The sequence below is a fragment of the Chelmon rostratus genome, chromosome 2 (assembly GCF_017976325.1).
Source record: "Chelmon rostratus isolate fCheRos1 chromosome 2, fCheRos1.pri, whole genome shotgun sequence".
Classification (NCBI taxonomy): domain Eukaryota; kingdom Metazoa; phylum Chordata; class Actinopteri; order Chaetodontiformes; family Chaetodontidae; genus Chelmon; species Chelmon rostratus.
In genome coordinates this window covers 5600616-5616441 of record NC_055659.1, presented here as the reverse complement: position 1 = coordinate 5616441, position 15826 = coordinate 5600616, and the positions used below count along the sequence as shown (strand labels likewise).

At 42.3% G+C, this 15826-nt stretch overlaps 2 protein-coding genes across 2 annotated transcripts; both read right to left on the bottom strand.

Annotated features, from left to right (window-relative positions):
* Positions 1 to 1803: 1803 nt before the first annotated feature.
* Positions 1804 to 7139, bottom strand: pde12 (phosphodiesterase 12). Its single transcript, XM_041954295.1, has 8 exons — positions 5834 to 7139; positions 4997 to 5424; positions 4027 to 4132; positions 3639 to 3783; positions 3319 to 3397; positions 3089 to 3211; positions 2745 to 2950; positions 1804 to 2455 (listed from the first exon to the last, which is right to left on the bottom strand). Exons 1-8 carry the CDS (start codon positions 6400 to 6402, stop codon positions 2336 to 2338), a joined length of 1776 nt encoding a protein of 591 aa, XP_041810229.1. The 5' UTR covers positions 6403 to 7139; the 3' UTR covers positions 1804 to 2335.
* An 853-nt stretch (positions 7140 to 7992) lies between these two features.
* On the bottom strand, positions 7993 to 10786 carry atp6ap1la (ATPase H+ transporting accessory protein 1 like a). Its single transcript, XM_041945041.1, has 6 exons — positions 10718 to 10786; positions 10393 to 10461; positions 9662 to 9816; positions 9200 to 9250; positions 8479 to 8716; positions 7993 to 8250 (listed from the first exon to the last, which is right to left on the bottom strand). The coding sequence occupies exons 1-6, from the start codon at positions 10784 to 10786 to the stop codon at positions 7993 to 7995; spliced, it is 840 nt and encodes a 279-aa protein (XP_041800975.1).
* Between the last annotated feature and the right edge of the window lie 5040 nt (positions 10787 to 15826).

Sequence of the window (15826 nt, the reverse complement as noted above, 5' to 3'; positions counted from 1 at the left end):
GTCTCTCACTCCAGTGAGGGGCTGCTGGGGGTGATAGCTCTGACAACTCTGTGGAAGAAGTTGTCCCTCAGTCTTAGTGGTGGTGCGGATGTTCCTGTACCGCTTTCCTGATGGAAGCGGTACAAACAGTCTGTGGCCCGGGTGGCTGGGGTCTGTGGTGATGGATCTTGCCCTCTTCCTGACCCGGCCTTCATATATAGAGTCTAGGTCAGGAAGGGGGCAGCCCACGATGCCCTGTGCAGTTTTAACCACCCCTGCCAGTTGTTTCCTCTCCTGTGCCGTGCAGCTGCCATACCACACTGTCACATTGAGGCAGAGGATGCTTTCAATTGTGGCCCTGTTTCAGTTTCCTGAGGAAGAAGAGCCTTTGTTGTGCCTTCTTCACCAGGTGAGAGGTGTTCATGGACCAAGAGAGATCAGTGATGTGGAGGCCCAGGAACATGATGTTGTCCACATGCTCCACCACTTCTCCGTTCATGCGGAGGGGGGCGTGATCCGTCTTTCTGGACCTCCTGAAATAGACATCTACAAGCATGATGACTGTGGTCTGCGATGTGTTAAAGTTAAACTTTGAACACAGAAGACATATGGCAATTTTATCAGTCTAGTTTGCCACTGTTTTTTTTTTTAATTGGCTTGCTGTGTCTTGGACAAAAAAATAACAAAAACAAACAAAATGCCATTTGATAACCACCCTCAACCACAAAATGGCAATTCAAATATGCAACGAAACTCAGCAAATTAGAATTACAGACAATTACAGTCACCCAGGGAAAGAGTGACTGACTGCGAAGGTCTAAAATCAACCTCTTGTACACAGTATCTTGCTTATTAGAAGGCAGAAAAGCTTGCTCAAAATGCGATTTTGAGATAACCTCCCTAATTTTAATATATTAGTGACAACAAATCCAAATCTAATCTTCTCTGTTTTTATTTTATTGTAATTTCGATGCCATATCCAATTAAGTGGTTACTCTGTAATAGGGCTTTGGAGCTCTAAGCTTCAGGACAGAGAATTTGTGTTTATGCTTTTATTTTAAAGGCCAAATCACCCAGTTTCCGGGCCTAGCTGGTTGACTCCAGCAAACTTGACGGTCTGCCTTTACTGCTGTCAGTGACTTGGGGATGGTCCAGTCCTCCGGAGCCTTAGCTGAAAACACAAATCTCCCTTAAATTTACAAAAATAATGCGAGACACGCTTTATTCTTTTTGTAATTATTTTCTCTTGGTGAAAAGTAGGCCAAATTGTCACGGCTGTCCCACCTATTTCGTAACCTTTATTCAAACCTTTCTCTGCGCCCCTAATATACGACACAATGGTATGTCCAAACTCACCGTTCCCGCCTCTCAACCACTTCTGACCAATCATAGAAAAACAGCGTGGCGATCATAAGTGGATGTGCCATACGATGACCGTATTTACATACTGTGAGAAATAGAGAACAAGATTAGATAAGTCAGTCGGATCTGACCGTTTGCTTAGCTACTTCCGGTTTCCCATCCGTTTTAACATCCTTGTTGATGTATTACCGTATCCATGGAGACATTCACAGACAGTCTTGTTTGGCCCTAAGTTTTGTTGGAAGTATCAGATCTTACTTAACTATTTTTTTCTTCCATTAAGTGATTGGACTTCTACTGGATTATGAGATGTGTTTAAGTAAATTTGTTGTCCACAGAGAGAAAAAGTTAACCCAAACAGGCCACCGTATCATGGAGACATTTGTGCTGCCTTTTATTGTTGTTAGAAGTATCAGAATTAAAAAGAGTGGGAAAGAATGAGTGAAGAATCTGACTGTCATGCATAGACTCAAACTTTATTTAAAAACTTAAAGGACCACTGAGCAACTTGTTTGGCAATAATAATAATAATACCTTTATTAAAATGTTGATATTTATTTATTAAGCACGCCATAACAACAGTTTTGAAGGAGGAGGCTTAGCCAGCAGAGGTCCCTGTTGGTAATATGAGGTCAGACAGATAATAATCATCAACCTTGTATGATCCAGTAATGCAACTTATCTTTCTGTAAGGAGTATGTACCAATCAGAGTAATTAATTACTTAACAACCTCAACACTGAATATCAGTGATTGGACTTAATTAATTATTGTACTGTTAATAATACAATATGAACTTAATCACAACATTTCAGTCATGTGAGATTCTCTGCTCGTCCATGTTTCTGCATTCTTTCATTCCTTTCCAGTAAACCTGCAGAAACATGTTTCTGTGCTCGGAGTATAAAGAAATCCAGAGTCAGAATGTTATTTGCTGGAGCAACCGATGGCCCAGTTCTCAGTGTCTTTTTGTTCAGGTGGTTTGGGGTCAGAGGTCAGGGGTTCCAGCGCAGGTCACAGATCAGGGCGATGTGGTCGGAGGGGTGAGCCACGCTGGGCAGAGCCTTGTAGGTGGTGACCTCCTGGTGGCTGGGCAGAGGAATTACCTGCTCCACCTGCACAAACAACAATAACTTCTGTTTTATGTCACAATTTCTTTAAACCTGCAATAACTGTTTTTTTATCCACTTTGGGAGTGGAGACATCACTATCATCACCTCATAAAATGTTTCTGGCGTACTAACAGCTGCTGCCTATCTACATATTTAAATACTCCAACACGTTCACCAGCTCATCTGTAAGTTTGTCTATCTGCTGCTCAGTGCTGAATATGTAGTGTCCGGTGGGTTTTTTGGGGGCTTTTTTGCTGAAAACAGCTGCTGCTGCTGGAAACGGTATCAGTACCTGCATGCTGTCCGGCTGTATGAAGATGTAGTCCAGGCAGCCGTGAAACCCTCCCACATAGTTTGTGTAGGCTGGCTGGCTGCAGGCGCTCAGCAGTGGGGGGAAGGCAGAGAGCAGCTCCATACAGCAGGACTCCTCCGGTCCAAAGCTGCTCCAGTCTGCATGATGCTGAGGAACCGCAGCCTCACTGACCAGCTGGAACACACCTGCAGACAAGAATAAGAGAAAAAAACATTTCCATCAAAACAGGAAGTGTATTTCTTAAGTCAGCCGTAAATGACAGAAGAAGCGAAGGCTGGCAGAGACCGATGCTACTGTGGCCTTGCCTGAAGGTGTGGAGTTACCTGAGTCAGGGGAGGAGTTGAAGTCCCCACAGAAGACCAGAGGGGCTCCAGGTGCAACCTCGCTGATCACATGACTCAGGTGTTGTAGCGCCACGCCCATCTGCACCAAACGAATGTTTCCTCCTTCAAAGAAAATGAATTGGTTTTTCAGGAATTTTAGGGCACAGATCTGTCTGCTCTCTTATATCAACGACTCAGGTGTGTTCATACAGAGGAATGACTTGTTGTACCTTTTGGGTGCCAGTACAGGTGAGTGTTGGCCACACAGACCTTCCTGCCCGGTTTATTCAGGTCCTCAAGCACACTGACCTGCACAGAAATGAGTTAGGAAAGACACTGGGACTGCAACATTAATGATTATGTTTGCTATTGGTTATTTTGTTTCTTTTTTCATTATTAATCAATTAGTTCATTAATGTCAAAAGTAGCAAAAATGCTCAAAAGTTTCCCACAGCCCAGTTAGAGGGGCGAGACCACAAGACAAAAACCCAACAAGTCTGAGTCCTCTGCTGAGTGACTGTCAGCTAGTGCAGCAGGTGAACAGCAGTACCTGCAGGGTGGTGGACCTCTGCAGTATCTTTTCCTTCAGAGTGCTGTTAGTGGAAACCCCCTGCAGCAGCTCGGAGTGGATGGGGTCAGAGGTCAATGCAGCTTGCAGCACGATGTCATGACAGCTCAGCAGCTGAAACTTGGACCTAAAAAGACAAAATGATGTTATTTCTAAATTACCTCACTTAATCCCGGATTAAAACGTTGCACATCACATCAAAATATCTTGGACTGAGAGAGGAAAGAGGGGTCTGATTGCATCATTGACTCAAACAGCAGGTATTAAAGGGTGTTTGAGGCTAGTCAAATAGCCCAGAACAGGACTGCATCAGCCCTGGACAGCACTGAAACAACACTTTTTGCAGCTTCTGGCTGCTGGCAGACCTGACCTGCGGTAGAATGTAGCCAGTCCTTCATGCTGCTTCTCTTTGATCCGAAAAACACCATCCAGACCGAAGGCATCCAGAGCTGGAGTCAGACTGTCAGTGAACACTCCTAAAAAGTCCAGAGAACACAGAGCAAAGTCAGAAAGCAGACTCGCACATCCTCTAGCTGAAAGCACTTTACATAAAGGCGGAGACTAACTTTTAAAGCATGGACTCACATCAGCTAATCAATCAATTCAATCAATGGCAATCACAAGCAGTACAGAGGCATTTTATATAATAGGATGAGAAGCAATTTGGATATTATCTCCTCAGATGTAATATTAAACAAAAAACACCACAAAACACACAATTAACATTTTTGTTACTACCAAGAGAAATAACTGGCTAAGCATACAGTACATGACACTGACTGACTCCGATAATGATAGCAGAAAAAGTCTCAGTGATTTTAAATATTAATGATAAACATGAGGCTTCGGCGTCAGTCCCTCAGAATCCATGAACGAGGGCTTCTTCTGCACAGTTGCACCTGTACAACTTGATGCAGTCCAGTACAGCCCAGCAACAAATCCTTAGTCTAGTTTAAGAGCGCTGAATGACAGACCACGTCCATGACTACAGGGACTCAAATAAGTCAGGTAATGTGTTGACTGACACCTGTTTCCCTACTGCAAAAACAATCAACCAATCACAGCTTTGCCTGCGGGATTGAGGTTGAGGATGCCGTCATCCTACGTCAGATAAAACCACGAATTTCCACCAAAATGTTGTCAAGCATGGATGAAATGTTTGCAGCTGTGGAGGTAATTAAAAGTTTACTTGCAGAAATAACAAGCCTTAAATTCTCATGTTTCTTTGATTAACACGAACAACCAACCACAGCGTCTGTGTGGCCTGAAAATGAACAGCCCCTCGGAACAGAGAACAGCTAACGTGAACAGTTCATCTGTTAAATTGTTGTTCTAATGACCTTTGTCGACCTCCTGCAGACAGATGATGTCAGCGTTGTATCCGGCCAGCTCCTTCTTGATCAGGTTCTGCCTGTAGTCCAGCTGCAGGGCATAGGGGGCACAGTACGGGTAAAGCACATTCTTGGACAGTTCAGTCTGGGCGTAGACATCAGCGAGGATGTTGTAAGACACCACCCTTACAACCGGCCACTCCGCCTCTTTCACAGTGTAAGCGTGTCGGTTGTCGTACGTGCACACGCCTGGTCCGGCCTCTACGGCTACCGCAGAGACCAGCTCCTTGGCCGGGCCACTGCGGCTCCCATCTTTAGGTGTGCAGCACAGTTTGAGCCTGCAGCCGATGTCCTCGTTGGACGGGACGTGGACTCTTCCACATCCTACCTCTGTCCAGCTGCTGTCCTGACCTGGAGCTTCTCCAGCAGCTTCAGGGCTAGGAGAAGAACAACGAGAAAGATAAGGACAAAAGTGTTGGGTGTCCCATAACTTGTTTAACTGAAGGACATTTAATCTGAGACTGTTCTGTGAAAAATATAAGGTGGAAAGAAAATAATCTGTGCTGTTTTTTTCTTTATGCAGCCCAGTTCCCAGCTCTGGTGACACATTTATGATCCATTACCTTGGATAATAAGTGCTGGGTTTCTGAGGCAAATACGCACATTGATATTTTTAAATAATGATGATGATGATGATGATAATGATGATGATGACATATTTGCCAATATTTTTTAAGGAAAACATAAAGTAAACAAATCTTCTTTATATAAATTTGGTTATTAAAATTGTGACCAAAATACATCAAGTCTGTACCATAAACACCAACCTTTGTTTAGTGTATTTACCTTGTGTTTGGGACACTTTCTTTAAACCACTTGAACTCGCAGTCTTGCAGGTTCCCGAACTCCACTTTCAGATTGGGGCAGACGGGGAAGCCGGCCAGCAGGGACACCGGCAGCTCCGCGGTGGTGAAGGTGGGAGCGTTCCTCTGCACCGAGTATTTAACGTCCCCCACCTGCAGCACGGCTCCGTCCTGCCACGCCTCCGAGTTCAGCACCGTGCCGGCCACCTCGTCCCCGCCGTAGTACAACTTCACCACGGGGGCCTCCGGGGTTTCACACGGCTGCTGTCCCTTGTTCTTCTTCGACTTCTTTGCCTTGCCTTGACCCTTGGAGCTGTTGTTAGAGATCCGGAGCAGGACTTTGCCCACCGCTTCGTCCTGGTCCCGCAACATGTGCCTGTAGCTGCCGTCCAGACAGAAGGAGATGGTGAGTTTGTGCTCACCGGGGATGCACCTCACCACGGCCGGCTCCATCGTCCCGAGGAGGCGGCAGCCTCTGGTCAAAGCGCCCGGTGAGGAAAAGAGCAGGCGGCGGGGAAGCAGCGTGAGAGCAGCGGAGAGATGGTTAAACATGAAGTCCCCGGCTGAGGAAGGAGGCAGCTACACCTACAACTACACCGACATTAAACCACACCGGCAGCGGTAACGGAAGACAGGATGGTCCTCTTCCTGTTGTGGAACCGTCCGACAGCTACACCGGCCACAATGCTAAACGAGAAAGCTAAGAGAGCTCAGAAAAAAATGGCAAAATGTCCAGTTTAATTCAACCTCCGGATATCTAATTTCAAACTTTAACAACACACAGGATGCAAAAATCAAACTGCTTCTTTAAATAAAGTGTAGAGTTGTAAGGGAAGTTACGTTGAATCGTGTACATGTGACTTAGTCATGTTGCTTTCCCTTAATGTTTGATCATGCTGAATCCTGAACAACATCACCTACGACTGAATGACATTTGATCTGATTTCCTAAATTAAGGCGCTGTTGCGCACCTGGATGTCATCAGAAGATCCTGACCTTTAGCCGAGGAGAGAACAGAGGCTTGCAAGATGCTAACTGACAGAAGCAGCCGACCACACGGGGACGACCGAGCCGAGGCAATCGGTGTGCATATTACGAACTGACCATTGTTTTGTCTACAATACTCTGAGCATTGAAAGTGTTATGATACTATATTTTGTTCCGTCCCTTACTGTAATAGTGGGATATCAATTGCCAAGACAAGTAACGTTATATAGTCACAAAAGTTGGTACACTTGCTGTCAGTTCTTCCCCTGAGGTCGATATGAGCGTCTTCTTCTTCGATAAAATATGGCTTCATGTAAACGCTTCTGCTCGTGTCACTGCCACCCACCGGACAGAAGTATAATTACCCCAATCGCTATTGTTACATGGAGAACAAAACCTTTCAACATTCCATAATTTTAATAAACGTATTAATGACATGTATATGTTTATCTTTGAATATGTATGGTTTATATGTATATCCTATATATGTTTGCTTTATATCTATTTTTCTAATATCATGAATGAGTGTATACAATAACTATATAACCATTAAGATGTCCAATAAATGTTAGCTCAGCTCAGTAGTATGAAATATTGTTTCATCCTGTTTCTTTTACAAAAACAGGCTTATTATAGTTCTGTTTATTTCTGTCTGGCAAAGCTAGTTTGTGATTAGTCTACACAAAAGGAAAAAGGAAAAAAATAAACTCTGTTATTATGAAAAGAAGTTGGGTGAAAATAGATTTAATCATAAATGATTTTAAAAGATATATTGGATTATTTCACAGTTTTGTTGTTATATCGTTGGGCTAAATTTATTCACAATTAATTATTTGATAATATCTTATTTATGCGCAAAGGTTCAAGCACTTCTTAAGGCTATTCTTAATTCTACTCATATAGTTGATAAATGTCCCCACATGCGTTTGAGTAATTTTTATTTAGATTTTATTAACTTTGTTATAAAGACAAATGCAGAAATTCACTGGGCAAATTATAAAACACTAGAAATATATATTTAAAAAATCTAATCCTGAGCTGAAAGTCATACCAGAGGTTTGGTGCTAGTTGTCAGCATCAAATCAGCATCAAGCGTCTGCTTGGAGCATAACTGTAATAAGTCTCTAATTTACTTCTAATTATCCTCTTATTCTTCTACAGAATATTTTTCTCAGTGACATTTTCCACGCAGCAGTTCTCATGCTGTTCAGGGTTTTGAGGGAAGTAAATGTCGGCCTTGTGTTCGTCGTCATGCTCGATGTGTTTTAGGTGGATGACCATGTGCAGGGCGTAGGCCAGGACCAGCAGCAGGATGAGGGAAGTGATGAGGCCCATCAGGATGGCCGGCGTCAAGAAGGTGGCGCAGTCACTCGCTGGAGAAAATTTACTGGAAGTGACGTTGAACGCCTGAATCTGAGAAGAAGACAGTGTTTGGTTTAAGAAAGGCTAAAAAAAATTATTACTGTTGCTTAGTAATGATTGGACATTCACTTTTGGATGGAGGGATTTCATGACTGACCGACTGACTTAAAGGTGGACGATAGTTTCTCCAGATATCACTGATCGAGCTTCGTCTATAATAAACAATATATTCCCTTCAAAATATCAGATAGTGAGTTGGCTGGGCAGACGGACAGGTACCTGGAAGTTGGTGAAGGTGATGGCCCAGCGGCGGGCGTGCTCGGTGCTGGGCAGCAGCAGGGTGCTGTAGCGCTGCAGGCTGCTTACATGGAGGCAGTGGTAGGAGGAGGAGGCTGGAGCGTACACCTCGCTGGCATTGAACACGGCCTCTTCAGAGGTGTTGTAGAGCAGAGAGACGCTTTCCACCGAGAACCACCACTGACCCGAAGACTCATAGAAAGTGTTGGACAGCTGCAGTCTGACACCAGAGGGATGAAACTGTCAGTCCAGACTGTTGACCTTTTAGCCTTAAAGGAACCATGTGGCATTTTGACCTCTAGTAGTGTTGTTTGGTTATGAGTGGACCCCATTTTGTCCCCAATCTTATCTTAAATAGTTCATTTATAACTTCATTGTCCTTATAAGTACACGATGATCTCACATATATCCCAGCGTAACAGTAAAAAGTAGGTATTTCCCTCTGAAATGTAGTGGAGTAGAAGTACAAAGTAGCATAAATTGAATGTATTTAAAGTGCCTCAAAATTGTACTTCAGTACAGTACTTGAGTAAATGTACTTTGTTACACTCCACCACTGGTTTACAAGAAAACTCCACAGGGAACATGCGAACATTTAGAACAGATTTACAGTCAGATCAGTGTGTTAATCACACATTTGACTTGATTAGTATGATGAAGTTATATTTTACTGCATATTCAGCAGACAGATAATTTGACTGACCTGATGGATAGGCCTCTCACATCCTCCACATCTCCAAACCTCATGACCAGCCTGATGAAGACAGACAGACAGACAGACAGACAGACAGACGGTCAGACTTAAGTAACAAAAGACCCAATGTTTTGAGCTGATGGACTTTTTTCATCAGCATCCTTCGTTGGACACATCACTTTGGACCTGTTTTACTGGACACACTGCATTCGGCCTTGTTATATCTAAATGTGAATGTACTCTTGCTGTATTTCAGTTATTGGAAACCTACCTTTAATCCATCTACATCTCCAACAGCTCCTCCAGCTGTCTGAGGAGGAATATTTGAGCTCTATCTCGAGACGTTTCTCCCATCAACATCCGAAAACAGCTGAATCTAAATGATTTGTGTTTTCCGACGCTTCTAAAGGTTTGTGTCCATCAGACAGACAGGTAGACAGATGAGCCGTCCAGACAGACAGGTGTACATACGTGGCCTTATCCTGGCGGCAGACGGATTGGCTGATGTCGACAGGTTTCTGAGGAGAAAAGGCTCTCTCTGTCAGGTCCAGCTGCTTCTGTCTCTCGTAGCGGAGAGACAGCTTCCTGGCCTGGAACAGGATGCATGGCTCCCCATTGGACAACACCTGGTGGGCAGAGACAACTATATTATTGGACAACACCTGGTGATACCAAAACTGAGGTTATCCATTGTGAATGTAGAGAATAGCAGCTTCTCATGTTTGCCTGACAACCATCAGTCGAATAACAAGCAGGTGTAGATAATATCTGGGATGTTAGAAATATGTAAATTTAAAAACTTTATTTGAATTAATCCAGTGCTGTTTGGATAGGAGCAGTGTGAACTGGCACTAGGGGGGGGGGGGTGCCGGAGTTCACCATCTAGCCTCCTGGAGGTGTAGTGGGACTAAGTAGGCGAAACACCGTTGAAGGGAGGTTTCCACCTGATGACCCCCAGAGATGTGTTAGGAATCACTGCTCTTTGGCAGGTATAGAGGCAGATTAGAGCTCCAAGGTTCTTCACTGAGAATGAATCCTCTTTTTGAGCACAAGTATCTTGTGTTTAAATTAACTACACCACCAGTTCAATACAAACTGTTTCAAATGTTCCCCATGACTGTGTGTGCAAGGTGTTTCTTATTTTCTGAGCTGTTGTAATTTTTACGGTGCTACAGCAGCTGGTTAATTGGAGATAACGCCACCTTGAGGGGAGGGAAGGGGAGTGCAGCTCCTGGTGTCTGAAGTAACTTCCGTCGTGATACATCTGAAGACTGGAGAGAGAGAAACTACCTTTAATCAGGTAAACATTTCTCATTATTATTATTTTATAAACATAATGTGTAATAAATTTACTTAGAGGTATGAATGGTTTTCAGACAGTTCACATACTCACCTGTGTATTTGTGTAAAGCATATTTTATTACATGTTATAATTGGTCACTGCTATTTGAATGATTACTGACAGTACTAATACTCTTTAGAGGAACAGTTACTTTAGGAGAACAGTCTCCTCCACTCAGAGGTTACCTGCAGTTGTCTGAAGGGTTGGTCTACAGGAACCAAACGCATCCACATCCCTCGATCACTCTGTGCCATCCTATCATCTGGAGAGTTGATAACAGGATGACTTTTACTCATGTATAGGTTATACAGTAACTCACTCTAAATAGTCTACAGCAAGTAAACATCACTCAGAACCTTTTGGACTTTAAGGCCAATTCATGTTATTAATCATGTTACTGTTTTTCCTGGAAAAAAAACATTTTGGAGACACAAGGCTGCACCTGATGATAGCAATTAATAATTGGTACTTTTTTGGGGGCGCCCCCTGGTGGCCCTAAGCAACCATGTGGTGTGCCTACACCTCAGGCCAACATGATAAATATCATATATATGTCATTCACCATCGGTGACTGGTAACATACTGGTATATTTATACAGGTATTCAGGGTTAGCCCTGTTGAGGGTATGCAATTTTGAATTTTCTGTCATGCTGCTGCATCTACTTACGTGTGCTGAAAGAATGGTATGAAACATCAAACAAGGCAGGTAGATGGTAGATAATTAATATACAATGAACCATCAATATAATAGATAGATAGATAGATAGATAGATAGATAGATAGATAGATAGATAGATAGATAGATAGATAGATAGATAGATAGATAGATAGATAGATAGATAGATAGATAGATAGATAGATAGATAGTTCTTACCATTGACTGGAGAGACAGCAGCACTGTGAACAAAAGTGACAGTATCATTAAAGAACTTCACATTTCATTTCATTTTTTCAGTATCTTCAGGTTACTTATTAAATAAATGATCACATCTCGCTTCAGTCATCTGTCTTATATACTTATGCATAACATGCTATTGTTTATATACCAGCAAGCAACATTCTGGGTTTTTTTTCCTTGTCACTGAAGTTTTTTCATTTCTCACTTGTAATGCTGATTTGTTATAATGGAGAAACCTTTAACCACTTAGCAGACATATTTCCAACAGCAAAAGAGAATCTCATTCAAATTAAAGATTCAAATAAATTGTTACAGTCACAAACCCCTCGTAACTGCTGGATTTAATGTTCAATATCAAAATCAACCTCAGTTTAAACTTTTAAAAGAAACCAAAACAAAAATCATTTTCAGTCCTAACAGTATCTTGTGCTTATTAGGAAAAACAGAATGGTGCTTCTTAAAAGCCACATTTATAACTACTGCATGTTAGAACTATTAACAGTTACTAATAAAAAGATAAAAAAGTATAATGTAACATGCTAAATTGCCCTAAACAACAATAAATTATGAAGTTTAGAATCATGAGAGAGGAGGATGACCTGTGAGGTTTCAAGTACTCAGAATGCATCTGGGTAGTCGAGTGACCCAGACGTTCATCCTGTAGATTAGTGTGGAGTGATCAGTCTGGAACAGAGATGTACTGTTGCCGAGAGGACCCACTCTGACCCAGATTACAGAGACACTCTCATAGTAGAAAAATAATGGATCTGAAGATTTAATATTTGAATCAGTTTAACACCAAACAGTAGCTCTGATTGCTTTCATAACAACATGCAGCACATTCAGGTTTTACTTAAAGAATGAGCCTGTGTAGATCAACAGATAGAGAGAAGAAATGATAGGAAAAGAGCTCTAATGCATCCTTGGATACTGAATTGTGTCTCCTTAACATCAAATATTCATGACTAAATAAGAAATAGTTAAAGTTCAAGTGAAAAACATCCTTTGATATTATTTATTCATATTTTAACACTAAAAAGTCATCAGGACTGTGTGTTTTTTATCAGAAGACAACACAAGCAAACAAGCCCACAGCTGTGAAATCAGTCTGACTGAAATGCTCCTAAATTCTTGATCATGGTTCATGCTTGACTTTGCTGTCTGTGAAATCCAGAACAAAACCGGTCACTGCACTCCTGGTCATCAACCAGGAGTCAGTGGGCAGCCAGAGGAAGGAAGCCACCATCTTTGAACACCTATACAACCACCTGTCATCCCACCTGTTTAGCTAACATGACAACTGAGCAGCTCCATCTCCAACGAGATGTAACTGAAAGCTTCAGAAACAAGTAAGTTGGGCCTGGTGTGTGGAAGTTTCCACCATCATGTTTTCCATGTGCGATGGATGTCATCTGCTGAGGCCCTGAACACAACATAGCTATAGTGACTTGTTCTTAACAAAATAACAAAAATGAACCTAAGCCACTGAGGGGCTGCTGCTACCTGCGGGAACTTGTAGTTGACGCGTCCGTCGTCTTGCGGGTCCAATGAATCCAACACTCGTTTGCAATTATCAACATTTATTTATAGATTTACGTTCTTGCCACTATGCGCCGATACTGAACTGTGCATACAAACAAATAGGCTCACATAAATTGTCACAACGTACAAACAAAGTCGACAAACACAATGTGGCGTGACCTGGCGTGGCGTGACGTGACGGTCAAAAAACTGTTTGCTCTCTCTCTCATTCAGCAGCACACCTGCTGAGTAATTACCTCTTACTCTATTTAATAATTTCTGCCCCCAACAGTGCAGAGCGCCCCCTACTGTGGCTTCCAGACAATAAACAAAATAAACACAAATACACATTACCCAAAAAATGGCTCTAACAATAGCAATAAAGCTAACATCTGTACATACAGTAGAGTATGTACAGTACAGATTGTCCAATATAATACATCATTGTTTCACAGGCAAAATGTGAAGTATAGACTCACACATTAGACTGGGGCATAAAGGGGGACTCAGCATATGGGGCCCTCGTGTGAGGAGGGCCCACAAAGATACTGGAATGAATAGGCGTGAATGTGGGGAAGGGCCCATACAGACTCCATGTATGTCTGAAAAAAAAAAAAACCTTTTTTGTCTACTGTGTTCAGTTAGGGAGGAAAATGCAAATAATCTGTTTTATCTCATCTAAATGAACCACGTGGATGCTCAATCTCTCTTCAGGGGGTTTCAGCCACTCAGGCTGAAAATCCTCTCAATAGATGAATAAAATGTGTTTCACATTTCTCTCAGCGCATATTAAATATATTGTATATGTATTTTATACAACAATAGGCATAGAGTTGTCAAATCCCCATTACTCCCTACAGCCAAAAAAGGGTTTAGCTCCTTTTGTGTATTGGGTCAGAGCACAGTACTGTGGATTGTAGGATTGCACAGATTACATAATCATACGATCAAGAGCATGCACACGCATGCACGCATGCACACACGCACAGTTAGGTCATGAAGGATGGGGCGGCTCTCAGCCAAAAGGAGATTTTGCAGCTTCTCTCTCTCAAAATCAGCAGCTGCACACTGTAAAAAAAGACACACTGCAAACAGCTGCAGACACACAGCGACATTATCAGCCCATCTGAGTTTTGTGTGTGTCAACACTATCAACGAGAATGCTGATACCGAACAACTCTCCAAAACCTCAGATTATGTCCAGTGCCAAGGTTTGTGCATCTCTACAGCATCTGTGCATAGCAACTATCATATGGTTAAAGTTCAGGAAAAATCCTGCCTATGGCAAAAAATAGTTACGGCATGATGACTTAATTAAGCTTTTGGAAAAATACGGAACAATAAACACAGGAACATCAACTTAAGGTATGCAACAGGTCCCAAACACCTGCACAAAAGTCAGATGTGCTATGCTGTAAATGGAGATTCTGGGATGGTTTGTATCCATGTGATTAAATCCAGTGTTCAGTCTTTTTAGCCAAGCTCACTGTACGGTTCAGTGTTGTTTCCAGCCGCAAACAAGCTCAGATAAACCCACTGTACAATCCCAGCCCAGCATCAAACAGCATACAGACTGTTAGAGAGCGGCTGGTACGGAAAGTGGAACACATAGGACTTACAGAGACATATATTTCTCTCAGGAGTTGGTGGAGACCAAACCAGAGCTACACTCATCAGGTGGTCACAAACTCAACTCCAGTGGGATGGTAATGTTGCTCTGTGTTTCCGGGATGTAAAAGTAGGTCTATGTGTTAGCAAACTGTCTAAGACTGCTAACACATTTGTTGTCAGATGTTGGGTTTCAGCTTGTTCCTCTGCAGTGACCAATAAGAGAATCATTTAATGGTGCTTTAAAAAATAACGAACACAATCAAAGAAACGACCCGCAGGCCCTGGAGGACCACACAGTAGAAGCCCATCAGTAATCTTTGAGCCGAGCGTGTCAAGAGTCAAAGATTAAAGAGTCAGGAGAGGCCAACAACAACAAGCGTCAAGGTAAAACATCATCTCTGTTTCTCTGTCTCACCTTCCAGCAGGTTTTTGGTCGTGACAGGTAGATGATTGCAGATGGAGGATGAGGAGAGAGTGGAGGAGGATGCAGCAGGGTTTCCATGGTGAAGCCATTGCTGTGATGACCAGAGTGAGATGCCAGCCCTCTCTCTCTCTGTCGTAATCTACTTTAATCAGCCCACCGTCCCTAAGCCCCCCGACAGGCTGATGAATCAACCAATCGGGGCAGAGCACAGGGTTGAGAGAGTCCTGCCTCTGCACGGTGGTTAATGACATTTGCTGTTCCTATATTTTCTCATTTTCTATTCACCAACAGATTAATAGTATATATGTTGGAGTCAAATGCTTTTCAAGCAGTCTGGTGAAAGCCTTAAAACTTTCCTGGAATACAAACATGGACCTGGTTGGTATTGAATTTGGTCCTGTCCTACTTTACATAGTGAAGGTTCCAATGTTGCCTTTGTGCTAATTTTGGTACAAACTAGCTTCAATAGCTGTTGCAACAAGGTCTTTATGCTGAATTTTATGATATTAGAAATACCCACTAATTTCACCATCTTCACCATATAAAATAGCCTGTAAAATGATGAAAAAGTAAAATAAAAATTTTAAACAAATGATAGGCCTATTTAATAAAACAAAGTATTCATGGATTGAATGTAGGCTAAGATGAAAAGCCTCAGTTTGGAGTAACCTTTAAAAGTCTACATTCACGTACATAGCTGTTATATAGATATGGAACTAACGCATTCCATGTTTTGTTCTGCATAAAAAAATAATAAAGTTGTACTAAAAATGCAGACAAAAAAATCGGTATTGTTCTCCATTCGTGTGATAATTTCAGTCAGGCATTTTTATAGCCAC